The following is a 22,500-nucleotide window of genomic DNA, read 5'->3' on the forward strand; positions in this document are numbered from 1 at the left end:
ATCCCTCTTACTGGTTACGGCTCATTTTCTTTGGCCTACACATACACCGAATAGTCTGGCCTAATCTTTTATATTTTCCTCTTTCCTCATACACCTGACAACATTGAGAATATCCTCTTTGTTCATACACCTGACTACACTGAGAATACCAAACAATTCTTCTTCACTCAAGGGGTTAACTACTGTACTGCACTAATTGTTTCGTGACTAGTATCCTCTTGGTAATGGTAGAAGAGAGACTTTAGCTATGGTAAGCAGCTGTTGTTGGAGAAGGACACTCCAAAATCAAACCATTGTTCCCTAGTCTTGCGTAGTGCCATAACCCCTGTACCATGGTCTTCCAATGCCTTTGGGTAGTTTTCTTGCTTGAGAATACACTCTTCCTGGGTTTTATTTTAAATTTTTTATAGTTTTTATATGAAAGATTACTTTAATGTTGTACTGTTCCTAGAATGTTTTATTTTAATTTTTCCTTACTTCTCTTTTAGTTTATATATTCACTTATTTTCCTTTACTCACTGGGCTATTTTTTCCCTTTGGAGCCCTTGGGCTTATAGCGCCCTGCTTTTCTATCTTGGGTCATAGCTTAGCTAATAATAATAATAATAATAATAATAATAATAATAATAATAATAATAATAATAATAATAACAATGATTATAATAATAATAATAATAATAATAATAATAATATGTTATTACTTACTCGTAATTTAACTCTTAGCATATAAAAAGGGTCTCTTAAACAACAAAAACCACTTTCTCAAAGACTTCCTTCTAAAACGTTTTTTCCCAAAATAAATATCGAGACATCCCAAAGAAAGACTACAGAACCTTAGCAATGCTCGTCAGACTCATTTCCTTGAGCGAATGAGGTATTCGAACCAGCCTTTGCCCTCAGCAAAATGAAGAACCGGCAGCGCAGTAGGTGTGTTGTGGCAACGTCGTAAACAAAGGACGATCTCGTAGAGAAATATCCAGGCGTGAGCAACCTTCAAAAGAGTGAGAGAGAGAGAGAGAGAGAGAGAGAGAGAGAGAGAGAGAGAGAGAGAGAGAGAGAGAGAGACTGGATTTTGCCTGCTTTGCAATTTCTTCTTTTCGTCTTGCACTGTTAAAAAACGGTAAAAGTCTGGCAACATTTATTCCAGGATTTTTTACTGTTTTAAAAAACGGTTATATTGACGTAATAGGGTGGTATTACGGTAATCAACCTGGAAAAACCAATAATAAAATAAGGTAAAAATACGGGCGCCTGTATTTCACTGAAATACGTTTGAAAACAATACATTATTTTTGCGGAGACTATCCAATAGAAATACGGGTTTTGATAACAGTGTAGGTTAGTGTGGGGACGGGAGCTTCTTGAAAGACGACCCAAGTTGTGCTTCCTTTTTAAAACTTTAGACTCGTTGCCTTAATGCTCGTAAGGACCCAGATCATCGATCCTTGAAGGGTCCAATGGAGATGAGGGAAGCGGGAGAGGCAACTGTGACCCAGTTGCCCTGATGACATTAGAAACTTAACTGTTTACACAGTAAGTTTATAGACAAGGACTTGAGCTAACAGGGTATTATTTAACACATCAGAAACCTGGAGAAGATCAATATCTACGCAGTGAAATATCGTAAAATAACCTTTGCTTGAGGGCACACTCGGGCACTCTATTCTATCTCATTTTTCTTCCTCTTGTTTTGTTAATTTTTTATAGTTTATATAGGAATTATTTATTTAGGTGTTGTTGCTGTTCTTAGAATGTTCATTTTTTCCTTGTTTACTTTCCTCGCTGGGCTATTTTTCCTGTTGGGGCCCCTGAGATTATAGCATCCTGCTTTTCCAACTACGGTTGTAGCTTAGCAAATAATAATAATAATAATAATAATAATAATAATAATAATAATAATAATAATAATAATGATAATAATATAATAATAATGATAATAATAATAATAATGATAATAATAATATTAATAATAATGATAATGATCATCGTCATCATCATATTAATAATAATAATAATAATAATGACATTCTTTGTGCTTGAACTCGACGCTGCTAAGTAGAGACTGTGGACCAATTAGCGGAATACGAGATTTCGTTGTTTTTGCAAATTATTCTTTGTTTGTTTTTCCGATTATTCTTTGTTTGTTTTTCCGATTATTCTTTGTTTGTTTTTCCGATTATTCTTTGTTGTGCGATTGAGTATTCTTAGGGAACTCTCCATCTGTTACAAATGGCGTCCTTGAGGTTTTTGTTTTCTTCGAAGGATGAGAGTAATACCTCATTAGATGGTCATACTGACAATGGTCTTACTTCCTTTGGAATCTTCAATTGGAATCATTGAAACTTCACAATAACAAGGATTTGGAATCACCGAGTTGGAATCTGCTAATTCATTTAGTCATAAATGCTAATGGTTATATTGTATAATTCATATCACTCATAAGTATTAATGGTTTTATTGATGTAATTCATATGACTCATGAATATTGATGGTTTTATTGATATAATTCATATGGCTCATGAATATTGATGGTTTTATTGATGTAATTCATATGGCTCATGATTATTGATGGTTTTATTGATGTAATTCATAGGATTCTTGAATATTGATGGTTTTATTGATATAATTCATATGGCTCATAATTATTGATGGTTTTATTGATGTAATTCATAGGATTCATAAATAATAATAATTTTATTGGTGTGATTCATATGATTCATAAAAATTGGTGTTTTTTATTCACCGATTTCATATAACTCATAAATATTGTTGAGTTTATCGATGTAATTCATATGACTCATAAATATTAATAGTTTTATTGATGTGATTTATACGACTCATAAATATTGATGGTTCTATATGTATTAATTTTTTTTGTCTATTTCCAATGGGATTACATTTTTTTTTTTTTTTTTTTTTTTTTTTTTTTTTTTTTTTTTTTTTTACATATGTGATTCTGTTCAATCTGAGACTGTAGGTATGTTGTTTATTTTAAGGGGGCCTTCTGTCAGCATGGGCTCTTGTCCTTAATACACGCATAAATTTGTGAGTTAATATTCGCTGGAGGACTGACGTGGACCTCTGGATACTGTGCAATAGACAGAAATGTGGTAAAACTTGGTTTGAAAATTAATTATTAGTATTTGCTCGTTACCCAAACATGAAAAAAAACAATTATTATTGTTTTTGTTAGCTATTATTATTAATATCATAATCATTATCATCATTAAAAATAGCCATTACATAATGATATTATTATTATTATTATTATTATTATTATTATCATTATTATTATTATTATAACAACTATAATTAATATAATCCTAAGGATTTGTATTTTTTTTTTTTTTCATTGTTACGTTTGGTTTGTTCATAGACCCCGCCCCCTTTTAATTGTTACGCAAGTCTGATCATAAACCCTTTTTTTCGAATATACCGTTTCCCTCGATAAGTATAAGAGAGATTCTGTTACAATTACAAAGAGACTCGTTGTTTTGAATTATTCCTTCGCTTTTAGACTTTTTCTATTGCATCTCTTTTATTTTCTTACGTGTTACATACAAAAATCAGGCTATATATCAGTTTAGTGAGATCAGTGTTACTGTATGGATTTGCGTTGTGGTGTGACAGTGAAACAATATCTAACAGATTTTGTAGATTTGAGAACAAAGCCCTCAGAAGGATATTGGGAGTTCAATGGCAGGACAGGGTTAAAAATGAAACTATAAGAGAGATTACTCGAGTGCAATGTGTGGATACGATCGTGGTGAGGGGTAGATGGAGATGGTCTGGGCATGCTCTTCGCACTCCACAAGAGAGATTAGTTAACCAAACTTTCAACTGGGCTCCACAAGGCACTAGAAGAGTTGGAAGCCCAGACCTACATCGCTGAGGACTATGAAGCGTGAATTAGGAAATGATGAATTGAGAATTCTTGATTTAAAAGTTCAAGATAAGAGACGACTGGCGAAATCTAACCGAGACCCTTTGCGTCAATAGGTCTAGGAGATGATGTATATTCTCAACTTTACTCTAATATCCATTCTACGCTTTTCTTTATATACGATTAAATTACATAATTGCCACGTCAATTGTCCTTTTCTCATAAATTCACTCTTAATTTCTACTATCTTTCCTTCGTTTTCAATCTTCATTTTTTACCTCGTTTGGTATTTCTCATATTCCTTTATAAAGAAAATATTTATTGAGTTACAGTGTTTTTATTAGATAAGTTGTCATTTTTTATAATGATATGATTTTTAATGAGGACGTTGAAATATAAGTTTTGATACTGTTTTGTTTAAACAATTTGAACACAGTTCTTTGAATTGAGATAATTTTCTAATTTAATTTCATGGATTAAAACAAAATAATATTTTTTTTAGTTAAAATTTGAATTGGATTTGTTGATGAAAAAAAAATTAGAAATTGATTAAATGAAAACCAAATTTGAATTAAATTTATTTGATAAAAACAAAATTTTAATTAGATTTATTAAATAAAAACAGAATGAAATTTATTTGATAAAAACAAAATTTGAATTGAATTTATTTAATAAAATCAAAATTTTATTAAATTTATTTGATAAAAGCAAAATTTTTATTAAATTTATTTAATAAAAACAAAGTTTGAATTGGACATCTTTAATAAAAACACGATTTGAAAAGGATTTGTTAAATGATAGCAAAATTTGACAGGAATTGATAAATTAAAACAAAATTTTGACAAGGATTTGCTTCATCAAAATAAAATTTGAAGTCAATAAGTTTATGCAGAATAATACTTGCATTAAGATCTTTTGATGAAAACGAAACTTGAATTCAAATCGTTTAGAAAAAGGATAACATAGTTACTATAACTGAAGTTGGATGTATGAATCAGTTGTTTTACTCAAACAAATTTCGAATTCGTCTACTTTTTATTAGAATCTAATTTCAATCCATGTTAAATTGTTTCAATTATTCCCAGCAACGTCTCATTTGCTATGCTAATTTGTGATAAGCTCACTCTCCTTCACGTTTTATTCTTCCCTTCTACACACACACTCACACACACACACACACACACACACACACACACACTTCTCTTTTGTTTCAATGTTGACGCTATATATTCGTTAGCAAACTTTAGTTTAACCTATGATTTGTCCTGTTTAAAATACTTTACCACCATTTTCTTTTTATTTCTGCTATTTATACCATCCTTCCCACGCATAACTCCCTATTATCGTATTATCTTTTAACACTATTCATTATTATCATCTCCCAATTAAAAACCATCACTTCTGCTTCATTTATCTCCTTAGTCATCATCTTCCTCATTTTTTTTTTTTTTTTTTTTCATTTTTTTTTTGTCAGTTCACCTTATCTATCATCTTCCATTGACTGACCAACACGTGCCATATTGCGACGACCGTATGTTATCCTTGACAGTGAGGCATTTGTTTACCGAATGCCCCATTTATAGCACCTTAAGAAGTAGATCTGTTTAAGTCTCGAGGTGAGGATCTGCCTTGCTAATATTCTTGGGCAGGATGCGTCGTACGATGCTAGCGGTATATTTAGATTGATTTCAGTATCAGGTCTTCTGAAAGCTATTTAACTTTTATAAGGATATCTTAACTTTTGTGGTTTTAAATTGAATAATCTATCATTCCTTATTTATAACAGACGATATCGGCGTCAATGACCTTCGATGTCAGGATGCCAGACACCTCCAAATCAATCAACCATCTGGATATTATCCCATTTTCTCTCTCTCTCTCTCTCTCTCTCTCTCTCTCTCTCTCTCTCTCTCTCTCTCTCTCTCTCTCTCTCTCTCTCTCTCCATCTTTACATTCTTCATCATTTATTGTCTCTTACCTCTTCCCCTTGTTAACAAACGCCTCCATTATGGCATTTCACTTTTTATCGTCCCCCTCTTCACCCTATTAACCAACCACTCCATTATGGCATTTAATATTCTTCTCTTCCCTCTTCACTCTATTAACCAACCACTCCATTATGGCATTTAATATTCTTCTCTTCCCTCTTCACTCTATTAACCAACCACTCCATTATGGCATTTCATTCTTTTATTTTTTTCCTCTCCGTAATCTACAGCACATCTCTCCAGATCATCTCCTAATAACACCCCCCCCACCGGTTCCCCCATCTAAATCACTGTCCCTCCCCTTTCCCCCTCCCCCTCCTACTACCCCCACTAGCTCCCCACTTCTAATCACTGTCCCTCCCCCACTCCCCTTCCCTCTCCTCCTGCCCCCCCACCGGCTCCCCCCTCTAAATCACTCTCCCCCCCCCCCCCTCTCTCCTCCTTCCCCCACCGGCTCCCCTATTCAACTCACTGTCCCCCCCTCCCTCTCCTACCCCCCACCGGCTCCCCCATCCAAATCACTGTCCCTGCCCCTCCCTCTCCTCCTTCCCCCCCATCGACTCCCCTATTCAAATCACTGTCCCTCACCCCCCTCCCTCTCCTACCCCCTCACCGACTCCCCCCTTTGAATCACTGTCCCTTTCCCTCCCCCTCCCTCTCCTCCTTCCCCACCACCGGACCCCCCCATCCAAATCACTTTCGCTCACTCTCCCTCTTCCATCCCCCCCACCGGCTCCCCCTCTAAATCACTGTCCCTCCCCCTCCCCCTCCTCCTACCCCTAGGTCCCCCCTCCCCCCTCCACCCTCCCCGCCTCCCCCATTATATTAGATGATCCGTGGCTGTCGTCCATAGACCAAATCCCCTGATGAGGAACCGGGAATACCTCGTTAACCTCGAAATGACAATGCAGCGGACCCGCATTGTTGCACGGCCACCGAATATCGATGAATGCATTGCTGTTTGATCGAGAGAGAGAGAGAGAGAGAGAGAGAGAGAGAGAGAGAGAGAGAGAGAGAGAGAGAGAGAGAGGTGTCTCTGTTCAAATACACACAGACAGATGTGGACAATTCACGGGAGGACATTTCCATATGGAATGATACTCTCTCTCTCTCTCTCTCTCTCTCTCTCTCTCTCTCTCTCTCCTCTCTCTCTCTCTCTCTCTCTCTCTCTCTCTCTCTCTCTCTCAAACCACATTTGTTTTAGGTTCTTTGTTCCTTTTTATTTTATGCTTTTATCATGGCCGGAATCTACATTTATTTCTTTGCAAAAAATTTTCATTTCCAATTTAAAATTCCTCTTTAAGACCAGTTTGTGTTAATCATTATTTCCTAATTATTAAATAGCATAGTTAAATGGATTATATTTCACGGCGATTAATTTTATTATTATATTTTCACCATCATCGTTAGTTTAATTAATATCCGTCCTTGATTATACAAATGCATCAGGTCATGTTTGCATATCTTTTTTAAAAGTCAGTTGAATAATAATCTATTCTATTCCATTTCAAAAATGAAAATCTCTCTCTCTCTCTCTCTCTCTCTCTCTCTCTCTCTCTCTCTCTCTCTCTCTCTCTCTCTCTCATTGGTATCATTTGGTAATTTTTTTTATAATTCACTTTTTTTTACAGAGTTTCTGCTTTTCCTTTGGTCTCGGCATTTTTTTTTTCTCGATTATAATTACTTGAATTTTAATATATAAAATAATGATAATGATAGAAATATTGATGATAACAATAGTAGATATATCTTTCACTATTCTGTTATTATTATTATTATTGTTATTATTATTATTATCATTATTATTACTAACTAAGCTACAACCCTAGTTGGAAAAGCAGGATGCTACTACAAGTCTAGGGGCCCCAACAGGGAAAATAGCCTAGTAAGGAAAGGAAATAAGGAAAAATAAATTACTTTCATTACAGTTCTAACATTAGAATAATTATTTCCTACATAAACTATAAAAATTCAACTTCATCTTCATCACCATCATAAACGTCGTCAAAGATTTATCAAAGGTTTTGTTATTGTTTGAAAACAAAGTGAAAATTTCCAACGAAAATAAAACGATCATAAGGATTTTATTTTCTGGATAAAAATCAAAATCAGTAATTGTGAAAAAATAGTCAACGTTTTCTTTCCTTTGAAATAAGTTGGAAAAAAAAAAACTATTGCGCTGAAAAATCAGGAATAAGAGAGAGAAATATGCTCATTAGGGAAAAATGAAATGAAATGACAATTGTATTTCAGAGATTATAAAAAGGCAACACGTTATGTTGGGAGAATTATTTTGTCTCTGATTCATGATGCCGATTACATCACATGAACCTCTCTATGATGATAATGAAGGGTGAAACTTTAAATACTTATTCGTTTAACTTGAAATACTCAGGAGTGGAACTTGAAATACTCAACAGATTTACTTGAAATACTCAGGAGTGGAACTTGAAATACTCAACAGTTTGACTTGAAATACTCAGGAGTGGAACTTGAAATACTCAACAGTTTGACTTGAAATACTGAGGAGTGGAACTTGAAATACTCAGGAGTGGAACTTGAAATACTCAACAGTTTTACTTGAAATACTCAGGAGTGGAACTTGAAATACTCAACAGTTTTACTTGAAATACTCAACAGTTTTACTTGAAATACTGAGGAGTGGAACTTGAAATACTCAGGAGTGGAACTTGAAATACTCAACAGTTTTACTTGAAATACTCAGGAGTGGAACTTGAAATACTCAACAGTTTGACTTGAAATACTCAGGAGTGGAACTTGAAATACTCAACAGTTTGACTTGAAATACTCAAGAGTGGAACTTGAAATACTCAACAGTTTGACTTGAAATACTCAGGAGTGGAACTTGAAATACTCAACAGTTTGACTTGAAATACTCAGGAGTGGAACTTGAAATACTCAACAGTTTGACTTGAAATACTCAGGAGTGGAACTTGAAATACTCAGGAGTGGAACTTGAAATACTCAGGAGTGGAACTTGAAATACTCAACAGTTTGACTTGAAATACTCAGGAGTGGAACTTGAAATACTCAACAGTTTGACTTGAAATACTCAACAGTTTTACTTGAAATACTCAACAGTTTTACTTGAAATACTCAGGAGTGTAACTTGAAATACTCAACAGTTTTACTTGAAATACTCAGGAGTGGAACTTGAAATACTCAACAGTTTTACTTGAAATACTCAGGAGTGGAACTTGACTTGAAATACTCAGGAGTGGAACTTGAAATACTTTTGAATGGAACTTAAAATACTCAGTAGTAGAACTTTGAATACTTTTGAGTTTAACTTGAAATACTTTTGAGTTAACTTGAAATACTCAGAAGTATAAATTGAAATACTCAGGAGTTTAACTTAAATTACTTTTGAGTTTAACTTGAAATACTCAGCACTATAACTTTAAATACTCAGGACTTGAACTTGAAATAATCAAGATTTTAATTTGAAATTCTCACAGAGGTTTAACCTGAAACACTCAGGGGTTGAACTTTAAAAAATCATGAGTTTAGCTTAAAATAATCAGGAGTTTAATTTGAAATTCTCGATAGTTTAACTTGAAATACTCAGGAATTTAACTAGAAATACTTAGGAGTTGAACTTGAAATACGCAGGAGTTGACCTTGAAATAATCAGGAGTTAAATTTGAAATGTTCAGGAGTTTAACTGAAATACTTAGGAGTTTGATTTGAAATTGAAATACTTTTGAGTGAAATTTGAAATAATCAGGAGCATAATTTGCAATACTCAGGAGTTGAACTTGAAATCTTCTGAGTGGAACTTGAAATACGTTTGGATGGAACTGGAAATAATCAGGAGTTTAACTTGAATTACTCAGGAGTTGAACTTGAAATACTCATGTCCTTATTCATTTCTGGGATTTGGCCAGTCTTCATCGTGGCCACGCTGGCTAGTGCGGATTGGTGATGATGGGAGATTTTCATCTGATTACTCACAGTAAACCAACCTAGTTGGGATGGACCTGACTAGTACAATTTTCCTGATCATGGTGATATATATATATATATATATATATATATATATATATATATATATATATATATATATATATATATATATATATATATATTGTGTCAGTGTGTTTGTATATGTGTGAATGATACACGTGTCATATTTTTCGCAATGGCCTCAATCAACCCGATCACTGCAGATGCCAAATGAATTTAAGCTCCGAAAGAAAGAAAGAAAGAAGCAAGAAAAGAAAACCCTTCCCCTTGGAAAGCCCTTCCTCCCCCCTCCCCCTGGAAGCATGAACTGTAACTCGTATTTAATAGATTGAAAACGAAGCCTTGCGTCGCTGGAATTTCATTCACGTCCAATTCAGGTCCCGTGAGAAGAGAGAGAGAGAGAGAGAGAGAGAGAGAGAGAGAGAGAGAGTGGAGCAATAGACCGCAGTGCTATCAAGCTTTTGTTCAAATTAAAAAGATGCAGAGTGATGTGTCAGAATCAATTGGTACAATTCGGGGTAAGAGAGAGAGAGAGAGAGAGAGAGAGAGAGAGAGAGAGAGAGAGAGAGAGAGTTGAATCATTTTTAATAGACATGAAAAGGGATTGCAATTATTGGTGGGTTGATATCAAAGCCAGATATATATATATATATATATATATATATATATATATATATATATATATATATATATATATATATATATATATACACTTATTGATCTATCTATTTAACTACTACTTATACTAGTGTACGTGACCCGTCAGCATTGATGGCTAAATATTTAGATAGAAGAAGCTTTAAGCTACTTGAAGCAGTGTCAACTAGTGAGTCATTGCTAAAGTGTCGAAGATGGCTACTGATATCTGCAGCAGTGTACCGAACTATTCATCCATATATATATATATATATATATATATATATATATATATATATATATATATATATATATATATATATATATATATATATATATATATATATATATATATATATATGATAGATTCTGCACATTGAAACTTGTTTTTCTTATTTCAAATAAGCCATATACATTAATACACTAAAGCCTGGATTCTCTTTAACAACCTCGGGATCAGAGCCCCAGGTGAAATTTCTCAAAGACTATAGTATCTATCTGACCGGCCAGAGTTCGAATCCTAGTCCAGGATACTTGTATGACATTGACCAAACCACTTAGCCTCTTAGCCTTGTGGCTAAGTGGTATGGTCAATGTCATACAAGTATCCTGGACTAGGATTCGAAATCCGGCCGTTCAGATACTATAGTCTTTGAGTCATTTCGCCTGGGGCTGTGATCCCGAAGTCGCTAAGAGAATCCAGGCTTTAATGTGTTAATAATATGGCTTATTTGATATATATATATATATATATATATATATATATATATATATATATATATATATATATATATATATATATATATATATATATATATATATATATAAAGGTAAGAGGTAAAGGTGTCTGCTTTGAGTTCCAGTTTCATCCAAATAGATGATCACCAGAACGTCAGCCAGGCAAGCCTAACCTCGCCCCCCCCCCCCCCCACCGCGCTGTGGTAGCCACCACAGCAGTGGCCTCCCCAGTAAACAGCTTAAACTTAGTCAGACGACGGGGATCGATCTGCTGCCTTGCGAATGTTAGGCGAACACGTTAACCTTGTACTAATATGTCAGGAGATAAGGGAGTAGTCAGACCTTGGTATGGGGGGGTTACCATGAGAGGTATACTCGGAAACCACAGTCTCCTACAAATTGCCAAACCAGCGGGTGTTATTAGTAAAAGGGGGAGGGGGTAGGAAGGGTACAAACTGTTTGTGTACTCGTGTGCATATCTATCTAAATATTTAGACGTCAGTTTTGACAGGTCACGTGCACTAGTAGTATAAGAACTTGCCTTTTTATCACGGCTCAAAGTTATTTCCATTAATAAAAGATTCTCATTACACACAAGAATTTTTATCACTAAAAAGTCTTTACATTAATGAAAGATTCTAATATCTCTTTTCCTCCCTCTATCTTGCAACAGCTGCTCAAAGATAAGCAGCTGATAACGCTGATCATGGTGTTGCTGGCCGTCGACGTGATGATAGTGAGCGCTTGGGTCGGAGTCGACCCGATGAGGCGCCACCTGCACAATCTGACGCTGGAGAGATCGACTGAGGAGAGGGGCGTAGTGTATCAGCCTCAGGTAAGTCATGGGAGGCGTTACCCTTTTTGCATGGTCTTTATCACTCATGGATGGATGGGAGAGATATGAGGCAAGTAATATCTCTCTCTCTCTCTCTCTCTCTCTCTCTCTCTCTCTCTCTCTCTCTCTCTCTCTCTCTCTCTCTCTCTCTCTCTCTCTCTCTCATATTATTATTATTATTTTTATTATTCTGCCTATTAGAAAATTCGCGAAATTCCAGCGTGTCTTTCTCTCTTGGAGTGCATACTTCAAAACCTCGCAGTTGTTCTCCAAGGTACTCGCTCATTATCACAGAGTTTTCTGGATATTTGAATGTTTTCTGTATATATGAATGTATTCTTATTGTTTTCTGAATGTTTGAATGTTTTCTTAATGAAATCTTTTCTTTATAAATCTTGCCGAATGTCCAAAGTATCCGACAACCTCATAATAACTACTCGAATAATGATATTAAAGATATAGATAATTCTCACAGATAAAATTGTTGCGAAATCTGTTTTCATCGTGAAGCCTCACTAACTGGTTTCATATTTCATATTTAAAATGGTTTCACAAAATCTTGATATAGAATTTTCATGAAAAAAAAAAAATCTCAATTTCACGAGTCACAGTTTCTTTTCTTTTCTATCTTGTTCTCCTGGCTGTCTTTTACTTTTTCTTCATTGTGCATTGATTAGGCCTTCCTTCTGTTTCTTCTGTAAATCTATATACTGTACATCGTCTATAATAATAATAATAATAATAATAATAATAATAATAATAATAATATATCATTATCCATCATTTTGTCATTAAGCCAAACTTTTACAAATCACATCAATAATAATAATAATAATAATAATAATAATAATAATAATAATAATAATAATAATAATAATAATAATAATAATAATAATATATCATTATCCATCATTTTGTCATTAAGCCAAACTTTTACAAACCACATCGTAATTTACGTGACTTACTTTTAGAGGTTTATTTCATTAAACTCTTTGAATTACGTAACTGTGATATATTATTGTCAACACCAAAGAACCACTTTAGAATTTACGTGATTTACTTATAGAGGTTTATTTCATTAAACTGTCTTTGAATTGCGTAACTGTAATATATTACTACCGCAAAGATCAACTTATGAAACAAAGCAAAGAGTCGGCAAGCAATAATTTGTCATCTCAATCTGGGCTGGAACTACAAGCGGGAGACTTTAGACAACGCAGTCACTTTTATTTCAGTGTTACCGACACGAGGTCAGATTGTTTTTCATGAATTATGTACCTTGTAAACAGATGCCGCTCGTATCAGGTAATCAACGTTTGTTGCAAGTTTCCGTATAATTTTTTTTTGTTAAAGCCGACTCATTAAAGCAGGGGAGGCCAACCTATGGCGCATGCGCCAACGGTGGCGCATTGTACGATTACAAGTGGCGCACTATACCCCAGAGATAATAAAAGATAAAAACATGCCTGCTCATATAAAAATAATACTAATAATTATAATAATACTGATTTCTAGAGAAAGAAAATACAAAAAGATTTTAAGGGGACCGTCCGCTATGTCCTGTATTTTTTTCTAATTATTCAAAATACACCATTTCTTTATATTTTTTAGAGTTTAGACACATATAATACCTTCATCATATACAAGTTTCAAGTCATTTGATCAAAAACTTTTTGATTTATTAGCAATACTCACGATTTTAAAAAGATTTAGGTACATTTTTTTCCACTAATATAACACCAATTGTCTTGAAAATCATACCATCAAAACTTCCTAATAAACCGAATCGATTTTCCATTTTTGCTTAATTTTTGGTGATTATTACCAAGTGAAATTTTTCAACAATTTAGAAAATTTGCCCTAAGTTATGCCTGTCGCTTTGGAACAACATATTTTCATCCATGAAAATGATCAAGAACAAACTGAGGTTGCGACTATCCAATTCAAATCTGAAGAACTATTTGCTTCTCTCAATTACTAATTTAACTCATAATATTATAGATTTAGTGAAAGCAAAGCAAAGTCAAAAGTTTCATTAAACCTAGCTATGTTTATTTTTCCTGCATGTGAAATTACTTTCCTTTAAAACTACTAATTATGTTCAAATATTTTATTAGTACTTTCAGGAAAAAGTAATGAATATTATCAATCTAAATTCAAAGTGACAATAAAATAAGTACAGTTTACTTTGTATTCATGTTAAATCTTTTCCTTTACAACTGCTACATCTGTCCACACGATCATTCATATATATATATATATATATATATATATATATATATATATATATATATATATATATATATATATATATATATATATATATATATATACATCAAATGATTATATGTATAATCACCAAATATGTCCAAATCGCCATACTTGAAGGATTCAAAGGGGGTTAAAGTTAGTGTGGCGCATCTGAATTAGAAGTGAAAAAATTGGTGCATGGGAAACAAAAGGTTGGCCACCCCTGCATTAAAGGTTTAAAGGTCGCTCATGAATGGCAGAGACAAGGGACAGTGACATTGCCCTAGCAAGTAGGACAATTCCCTAGTGACTGACCATATCTATTATACGATTAGCGCCCAAGCCCCATCTCCATCCAAGCTAGGACCAGGGAGGGCCGGGCAATGGCTGCTGATGACTCAGCATATAGACTTATAGTCTCCCCCAAACGTTCCAGACCTTAGCTCACAAGTATGGTAAGGTTGCAGACTCTAAAGGCACTAACGAGTCTGAGCGGGACTCGAACCCCCGTCCGGCAAACACCAGGCCACAACAACCCTAAAATTTAATTAATCGGTTATTATGGACAATTCTCTTTTAGATTTAACCCCGTGATTTGATTGGATATAATACACAGAACGCATCCATTATTTTCATTAAAGATCCATCTTAAATGTTATTTTTTTTTTTTTTTATCTTAACGAAAAGATAGATTGATGAAACATAGGAAAAGTACACTGTTAGAAAAAACCTGTAAATTTAATCCGAAATTCTCATTAAAAATATACTGTTCTCAGCCGTATTCAGTAAAATACGGGCTACCGTAGTTTGTATCCTACTTTGTTATTATCTTTTACGAGTTGGTGACCGTAATATCACTCCTTTACGTCAATGTATCCATTTTTAAAACACTAATAATCTTGGAATAAATATTGCCAGCCATTTACCGTTTTATTAAGGCAAATGTTTAAGTGTAGATTAATGAAATACAGGAAGAGTAATCTTTACTATTTCTTTATTTGGTATCAATCTCAACAATATTAATGATGGTTATGCAAATATATATATATATATATATATATATATATATATATATATATATATATATATATATATATATATATATATATATATATATATATATATATATATATATATATATATATATATATATATATATATATATATATATATTCAATATCTTTAAATTTTTCGTTTGTCATATATTGTCCTTATAATCTTGGCTGTTCCTCTTTTATAGACTCTTTACTGATATGGGTTACAGCTCGACTTTACCAATAATAATAATAATAATAATAATAATAATAATAATAATAATAATAATAATAATAATAATAATAATAATAATAACAATAATAATAATAATAATAATAATAATGATAATAATGATGATAACAACAAAAACATTAATAATAATAATAATAATAATAATAATAATATTAATATTAATATAATAATAATAATAATAATAATAATAAAGTGACGTATTTTAATACTAATAAAACTTTCATAAACTAATCAAAGCCTTACAAGTTGACCTTGCAAAGAAGTAAATATAACATTAAAAAGGAAACTTGTCATATTTACAGACATTTTAATAATGAAAATATTTTTCCAAATGTTAATTAACTCTGATTTGATACTTATTTGTGAATGTTTAATCTGACGGAATGACATCCAACCTTTGATGGATTTCTCATGATTTATTCGTGTTGAGGTGATCGTACATTATTGATAGTTATCATAATAGAAATGATAATGATAAATATTATTATGATTATTGTTTTTAATATAATTATTATTATTATCATTATTATTATTATTATTATTATTAATGCTTATTATTGATATCATTATTATGAATACTTTTATTAATAATAATAATAATAATAATAATAATAATAATAATAAAATAATAATAATTATTATTATTATTCTTAATATTATTGTTATTATTATTATTATTATTATTATTATTATTATTGTTAATACCTATCATTATTGTTATCATTATTATGATTACTATTGCTATTGATAATAATTATTAATTATTATCATTTAATATATTATTATTATTATTATTATTATTATTATTATTATTATTATTATTATACTAGCACTAGAAGATTTGGAAGACCTAGGCCTACATGGGCCAGGACTATTATTATTTTATTTTTTCGTATTTAACCTTCTTATATCTAATTAACGTCAGAATAAATTTATAAAAATACACTTACATTTCGAAAATAAACTTATTAATATAACCTATTGGAAATAAATCTAGGTTTTACAATAAAAATAGAAAAAAAGTCCTGAAAGATAACTTTTTATTGAGTAATAAAATTGTCTTTTATAAGTTTATTGGCCAATAGGACTTGTAAAAGCTTTATATAGATGATTGATGATATTTATTGATCCAAGAAAAGTTAATAGTTAACAAAAAAATGGTAAAATGTAATAATGTTGGCAATTGCACAAGAGCAGGCCTACATGTGAAAATACCTTTTTGAAATATTTTTTTTTTCAAAAAACTTGTAAGTTGTTGAAAAGGAAAAGAATATAAAACAAAGCAACAGTGAATACCTATTTTAAAGAGTACTTGTATTTGAAGAGAACTTATTTAAAAAAAAAAACTAATTTAAAAGATAACTTAATTTAAAGAGAACGTAATTTAAAGAGAACTTATTTTAAAAGAGAACTTGTTTTAAAAGAGAACTTATTTTAAAGTGAGCTTATTTTAAAAGATAACTAATTTTAAAGAGAACTTATTTTAAAGAGAACTATATTTCAAAGAGAACTTATTTTAAAAGAGAACTGATTTTAAAAGAGAACTTATTCTAAAGAGAACTTTATTTCAAAGAGAACTTATTTAAAAGAAAAAAAATCAATTCAAGAAAGAGATCCAAATCATTGAATAAAAGTTTTCTTTAACTTCCAATAAAAGAAAAATATTTCAGATACTTACAGTGAACTACAGAACCCAATTTCGAATCCACCCCCGCCCCTTCCCGTTTTTAACCCCCCCCCCCCCCCGGCCTTAGTTCATTCGTCCACTCCAAGCAAAAAAACGATGAAAAATTCAAATGAAATAATTACCATAATTGGCACTGTAAAGACCAATTTAAAGTTTTGGATGAGCTTGGCTGAGTATCATCTCTCTCTCTCTCTCTCTCTTTCTCTCTCTCTCTCTCTCTCTCTCTCTCTCTCTCTCCTCTCTCTCTCTCCTCTCTCTCTCTCTCTCTCTCTCATATCCTTGGCAAAAGATTATTATGATGCCCGTTTTAACTTTAAAATTACGAAGTAGAACATTCTCTCTCTCTCTCTCTCTCCTCTCTCTCTCTCTCTCTCTCTCTCTCTCCTCTCTCTCTCTCTCTCTCTCTCTCTCTCTCTCTCTCTCTCTTTCATATCCTTGGCAAAAGATTATTATGATGCCCGTTTTAACTTTAAAATTACGAAATAGAACATTCTCTCTCTCTCTCTCTCTCTCTCTCTCTCTCTCTCTCTCTCTCTCTCTCTCTCTCTCTCTCTCTCTCTCTCTCTCTCTCTCTCCTTTTCATAAATAATATGAGTGATCAAAATAAAATATGTGTGTATATTTAAATATTGAGATTTATTCTAATTTATTTTAATTTATCTTTTATCGTTTAATGTCTTCCTCCCAGTTTATTTTTTTAATGTAATAATACAGGTGTATATACGTTTTTTATGCATAGAATTGAATAACATACATAATTACGCAATGTATGAATGAATACACAGAGACTATATGTTGCATCAGTATTTTTGTTTTTTCAATAAAAAAAGGATAATCTTTAAATCATAATTTCTAGGGAAAAAAGTTAATAAAAATGTCAACGTTGAGATTTACTTGGCAAAATATCGCCATTAAATTCAGTTCACATTTACACCAGAAAGAATATAATTATAAAGCCAAACGTTGATTTTTATTTTGCGTTTGGAACTTGGGAGAGAGAAAGAGAGAGAGAGATTTGTTAAGTAACATTAGCTAAAAAGGTTAGAGAGAGAGAGAGAGAGAGAGAGAGAGAGAGAGAGAGAGAGAGAGAGAGAGAGAGAGAGAGAGAATAAACACACCGCTTTTTAAAAAATCCCAAAAGAAATAAAATGCGATAAAAATGGATTAACAAAGCGGCAGGAATAAATTGAAAGAAAGAGACATGATTAAACGAAGAGAAAGAACCTGAAAACATTTTAAAAATTCTATATTCCTCAGGTTGAAGTCTGTCGCAGCGCGCGCACGAGCGAGTTAGTCAGGGTCCAAAACTAAAAATTCCATTGGGGTGGTAGTTTTTCTGCCAAAATTATGAAATTTTCTATCTTGGGAGATTTTGACATGACAAATCCATTGCAACATGGTGCTAAAGCGAAAAATGAACAGAAATGCCTCAAAATGGCGTCCATTTAAAGATGGCGGCCATTTCGTACCATTTCTGCGAAGATAACAATATTTTGTCCATTTCATTGAACAAAATTATCTGTTTTTACTGTTTGGGACTAAACGAGTCTATTTCAAGTAATTCTATTGATTTTATGAATTTGTGTAGTCTTAAATTCAAGATGGCCACTAAAATGTATACGTTAACATTGCCCTTTATTTTTTGAATTTCTACATTTTTTTGTTTAAATATTCACAAAATCAAACTGATTATTCATTTTACAGGACAACGTTTATGATGTTTTCATATAAATTATATTAGTATAGATAGTTTGGGGTAATAATATGTTCTCATTTCAGCAATAGATTGTGAAATAACTGCATCGTAGAAGTATAACTAGGGATATGGCGTCATCGGCCAAGCGCCCAGCACGGTTTGATTATGAGCAGAAGTGCTTTGTTTGTCAAAATGATAAGAAGGACCCAAAGACAAAGTTTAGGAAAAATAAGCCTGTTTCTGATGTTACAAATATTCAAGACATAAAATCACAATGTGAACTCTGGAAAAACAAGGTAGAGAGGCCAGCCTGCATAACAGCGGCGTTGGCTATACTAGATGAAGCTTGAAGCTAGGTATGAAGACAAGCTGGTTGAACAGATGCTTAAGTATAACTTGTTTGAAGGACGTAACCCAGATAAGCTAACAACAATCATCAATAAAGATGTAGCTCCTCCCCACATTGAAGAGTCATTATTAGAAAGTGAATCTAAAGGCCAGGAAGAGGTGAAAAGGTTTATGAAGGAAAGGCTTGTTCGCGCTATTGGACAGTCTAAACCAAGTGTACTATTCAGTGCTGCAATGAAGAAAATGAAAAGTCCCACTTTTTCTAACTTATTTGAAGTGGACCAAACAGGCTCTCAGCAAAATAAAGTTGTAAATGCAAACAGAGGTGTGCTACAGCGTCTCTGTGTAGCATATGAAGCTGGAAGGCCAGTAGATCTGCAACATATCGCAAAGCATGAAATGATGTCTGTCCCCATTGCACTGTTTTATACAGATAAGACAATGAGGAAAGGAAACAAGTCAGATCTAGTCAACAACATTTGTGAAACTGCAAAAGTTCAGCCTTCCCAAATTGTTCCCCAAATAGACCCCACTTCTTCACAGCATGTTGTTGATGGGATGGCGTATGTCTACAGGGTTTCAACTAAATCGATTAGTACATTCGGAGAATTTGCTACAGAGTACTGCAAGGGGGTATATAAGTTTCCAAGCACAAGGATAGACATTGTGATGGACCGCTATGATGGAACTTCCATCAAAGATGACACACGAAGTGCTAGGGCCTCTAAATCCAAAGACAAACAAGGAAAAAGAAAACAAAAACGCAAAGCGGTGCCAAAAGTAATTTCCCCAGAAGTAAACCTGCCTCAAGGTGACAACTTCAAAAGCTTTTTGAGCATAAATGATAACAAGATTGCTCTGCAGCAGCTCCTTGGTGATACTCTCATCAAAAATGCACCTCAAGATAAGATTATTGTTGTCTCTGGGGCATTTGAAGACCCCATGGATGTCCGTTCATCCTCTTTGGGCATACAGTTAGATAGCATGGAGTCTGACCATGAGGAAGCAGATACCCGTATGGTATTAAGCATAGTCAATTCAACCGCGGAACATATTGTGGTAGTGTCACAGGATACTGATGTATTTGTGATTCTTCTTGCCAACTACAAACATTTTGGAAATAGGAAAGTGTATTTACAGCAGCAGATTGGAAAAGAACAAAAGATCACAGACATCAAATTTGTGGTAGAAGGAATCATAAGCCAAGGCATGGATCCTATATCTATCCCCCTTCTTCACTCTTTAACTGGATGTGATACCACGAGTTATATATATGGCATTGGCAAATCAACTGCATGGAATACTTTTAAGGATTTCCACAATCTTCTGGACAATACTAACCTTAAAAGCCCATCTGAAATTGACTACAAGCACGTTGAAGTCTTCATGTGCAGATTGTACAAAGACAACCAGTCATCATCGTTGGACGCCATGCGAGTTAAGAGTATATTGACTACCAATCGCCCAGAAGAAATACCCCCTACTAGTGATGCAGCTCGGCTGCACATCTCTCGTGCCTTCCTTCAAGCGCATGTATGGCAAAATGCTACTGAGCCTGTACTTGAAATGAAAACAAATGCTCTGATCTCCGTGGGGTTCAACTTAGATAGTGAGAAACAGAAATTGATACCAGTTATGATGACAAATCATCCCATTCCAGACGCTGTCATTGAAATGGTGTCATGTAATTGTAAAACTGGCTGCCAATCAAACAAGTGCAGTTGTTTCAAATCTAAACTTCAATGTACAATCCTTTGTCATAAGAGATCCAAAGAAGACCAGCCATGCATAAATAATTTTGTCTAGTTTGTTTTAGCAGTTGTGGACAGTTTAAAAAATTAGCAAATGTTTTATGTTAAAAGTGAATTAAGTTTTAACTTTTGAGCCTGTGTGCACTTTTGTTTAAGTTTATCATCAGTTGCACCTGCATTAGCCGCCCGCAGCTAGACTACTTTTTGATACCTAGTTCAACATAATATCGTATCCCATGTGAAGTAGTACCAGTTACAATAAAATATATTCATTACATATAACTATATGTTATTAAAAACTACTAATTGTGATGCTGCAATCTGTGTAACATTGTTCAAAATCAGTACTGATGTTTCCATATCATTTGTGAAAAATTGCAATCAATGGAGACAATTCCGTAAATTACAGAGATAGTCTAAACCCTCTGTTTTGGCGGCCATCTTGGATTTAAGGCAACAAGAATGTGTTCATTCAATTAAATCATTAAAAATGAACTCACTGAGGTATACATATTAAGTGTAGATCACTTTGTTCAGTCAAACTGACAAAATATGTTTATCTATACAGATATTACACGAAATGGCAGCCATCTTGAAACAGATGCCATTTTGATCCATTTCCGGTCATTTCTCGCTTTGGCACCATGCTGCAATGGATTTATCATATCAAAATACCCCTAGATATGAATTTTCATAATTTTGGCAGGAAAACTACCACCCCCAATTAAAAAATCACTTTTATGAGATTTGGAACCTGACTAAGTGGCTGGGAGCTTTCTACGTATACAAGGGACTTCTCGTTGCCGTTGGAGTTTACATGGCCTGGGAAACGAGGTAAGCTCCATTCTATTCATTTTTCTATTTATTTTCCATTTTTCATCAATAAGCTGCTTCCCCATAAGCGTGGATGAGTACCCTGCGTAGCAAACTTCCTCAGCAATATTAGGTTTGTGGTAATCTAGTGGAGATGACTGTGATTATCAAAGCGTACGTCTAGGCATGAGCCACTTTGAGCAGATCCTGGTTCTAGAGATCGAGGTGTGACCAGGTCAACCTGTTCGACCGTGTGAGAAAGAGGCAATCGTCACCATCCATTGCCTGGACCTCCCTGGCTCCGGTGTGTAAGGAGTGGAGGGTCAAATGCTGATCAAGTGTAGCCCACCATCAGCGTGTCGAGCACCCCTAACACATACTGCATGTGCTAGATATAGTATATAGAATACCTAGCACGTATATTACTGATTGGAGTTGTGGCCCCTTTCATCAAGAACATCTGTCTTCTTCGTTGACGTAATATATCATGAATTTTTCTGCATAGGTCACAGCCATGTGTATGCTGTTAAAGGATATACGTACAGGAAGATGTTGTTTTTCTGTTATCTGGGGCCATCCCTGACTGTATGCAATTGATATA

General features: G+C 33.5%; 1 protein-coding gene across 1 annotated transcript in view; it reads left to right on the plus strand.

Annotated features, from left to right (window-relative positions):
- LOC137647862 (uncharacterized) overlaps positions 1-22,500 on the plus strand; it is an 854,937-nt gene that overhangs the window by 786,560 nt on the left and 45,877 nt on the right. The window contains exons 11-13 of the mRNA XM_068380817.1: positions 11,906-12,067; positions 18,549-18,584; positions 21,850-21,920. Of these exons, the coding sequence (XP_068236918.1) occupies positions 11,906-12,067; positions 18,549-18,584; positions 21,850-21,920 (269 nt within the window). The remainder of the gene's footprint in view (positions 1-11,905; positions 12,068-18,548; positions 18,585-21,849; positions 21,921-22,500) is intronic.

Source organism: Palaemon carinicauda, chromosome 10 (genome assembly GCF_036898095.1).
Source record: "Palaemon carinicauda isolate YSFRI2023 chromosome 10, ASM3689809v2, whole genome shotgun sequence".
Classification (NCBI taxonomy): domain Eukaryota; kingdom Metazoa; phylum Arthropoda; class Malacostraca; order Decapoda; family Palaemonidae; genus Palaemon; species Palaemon carinicauda.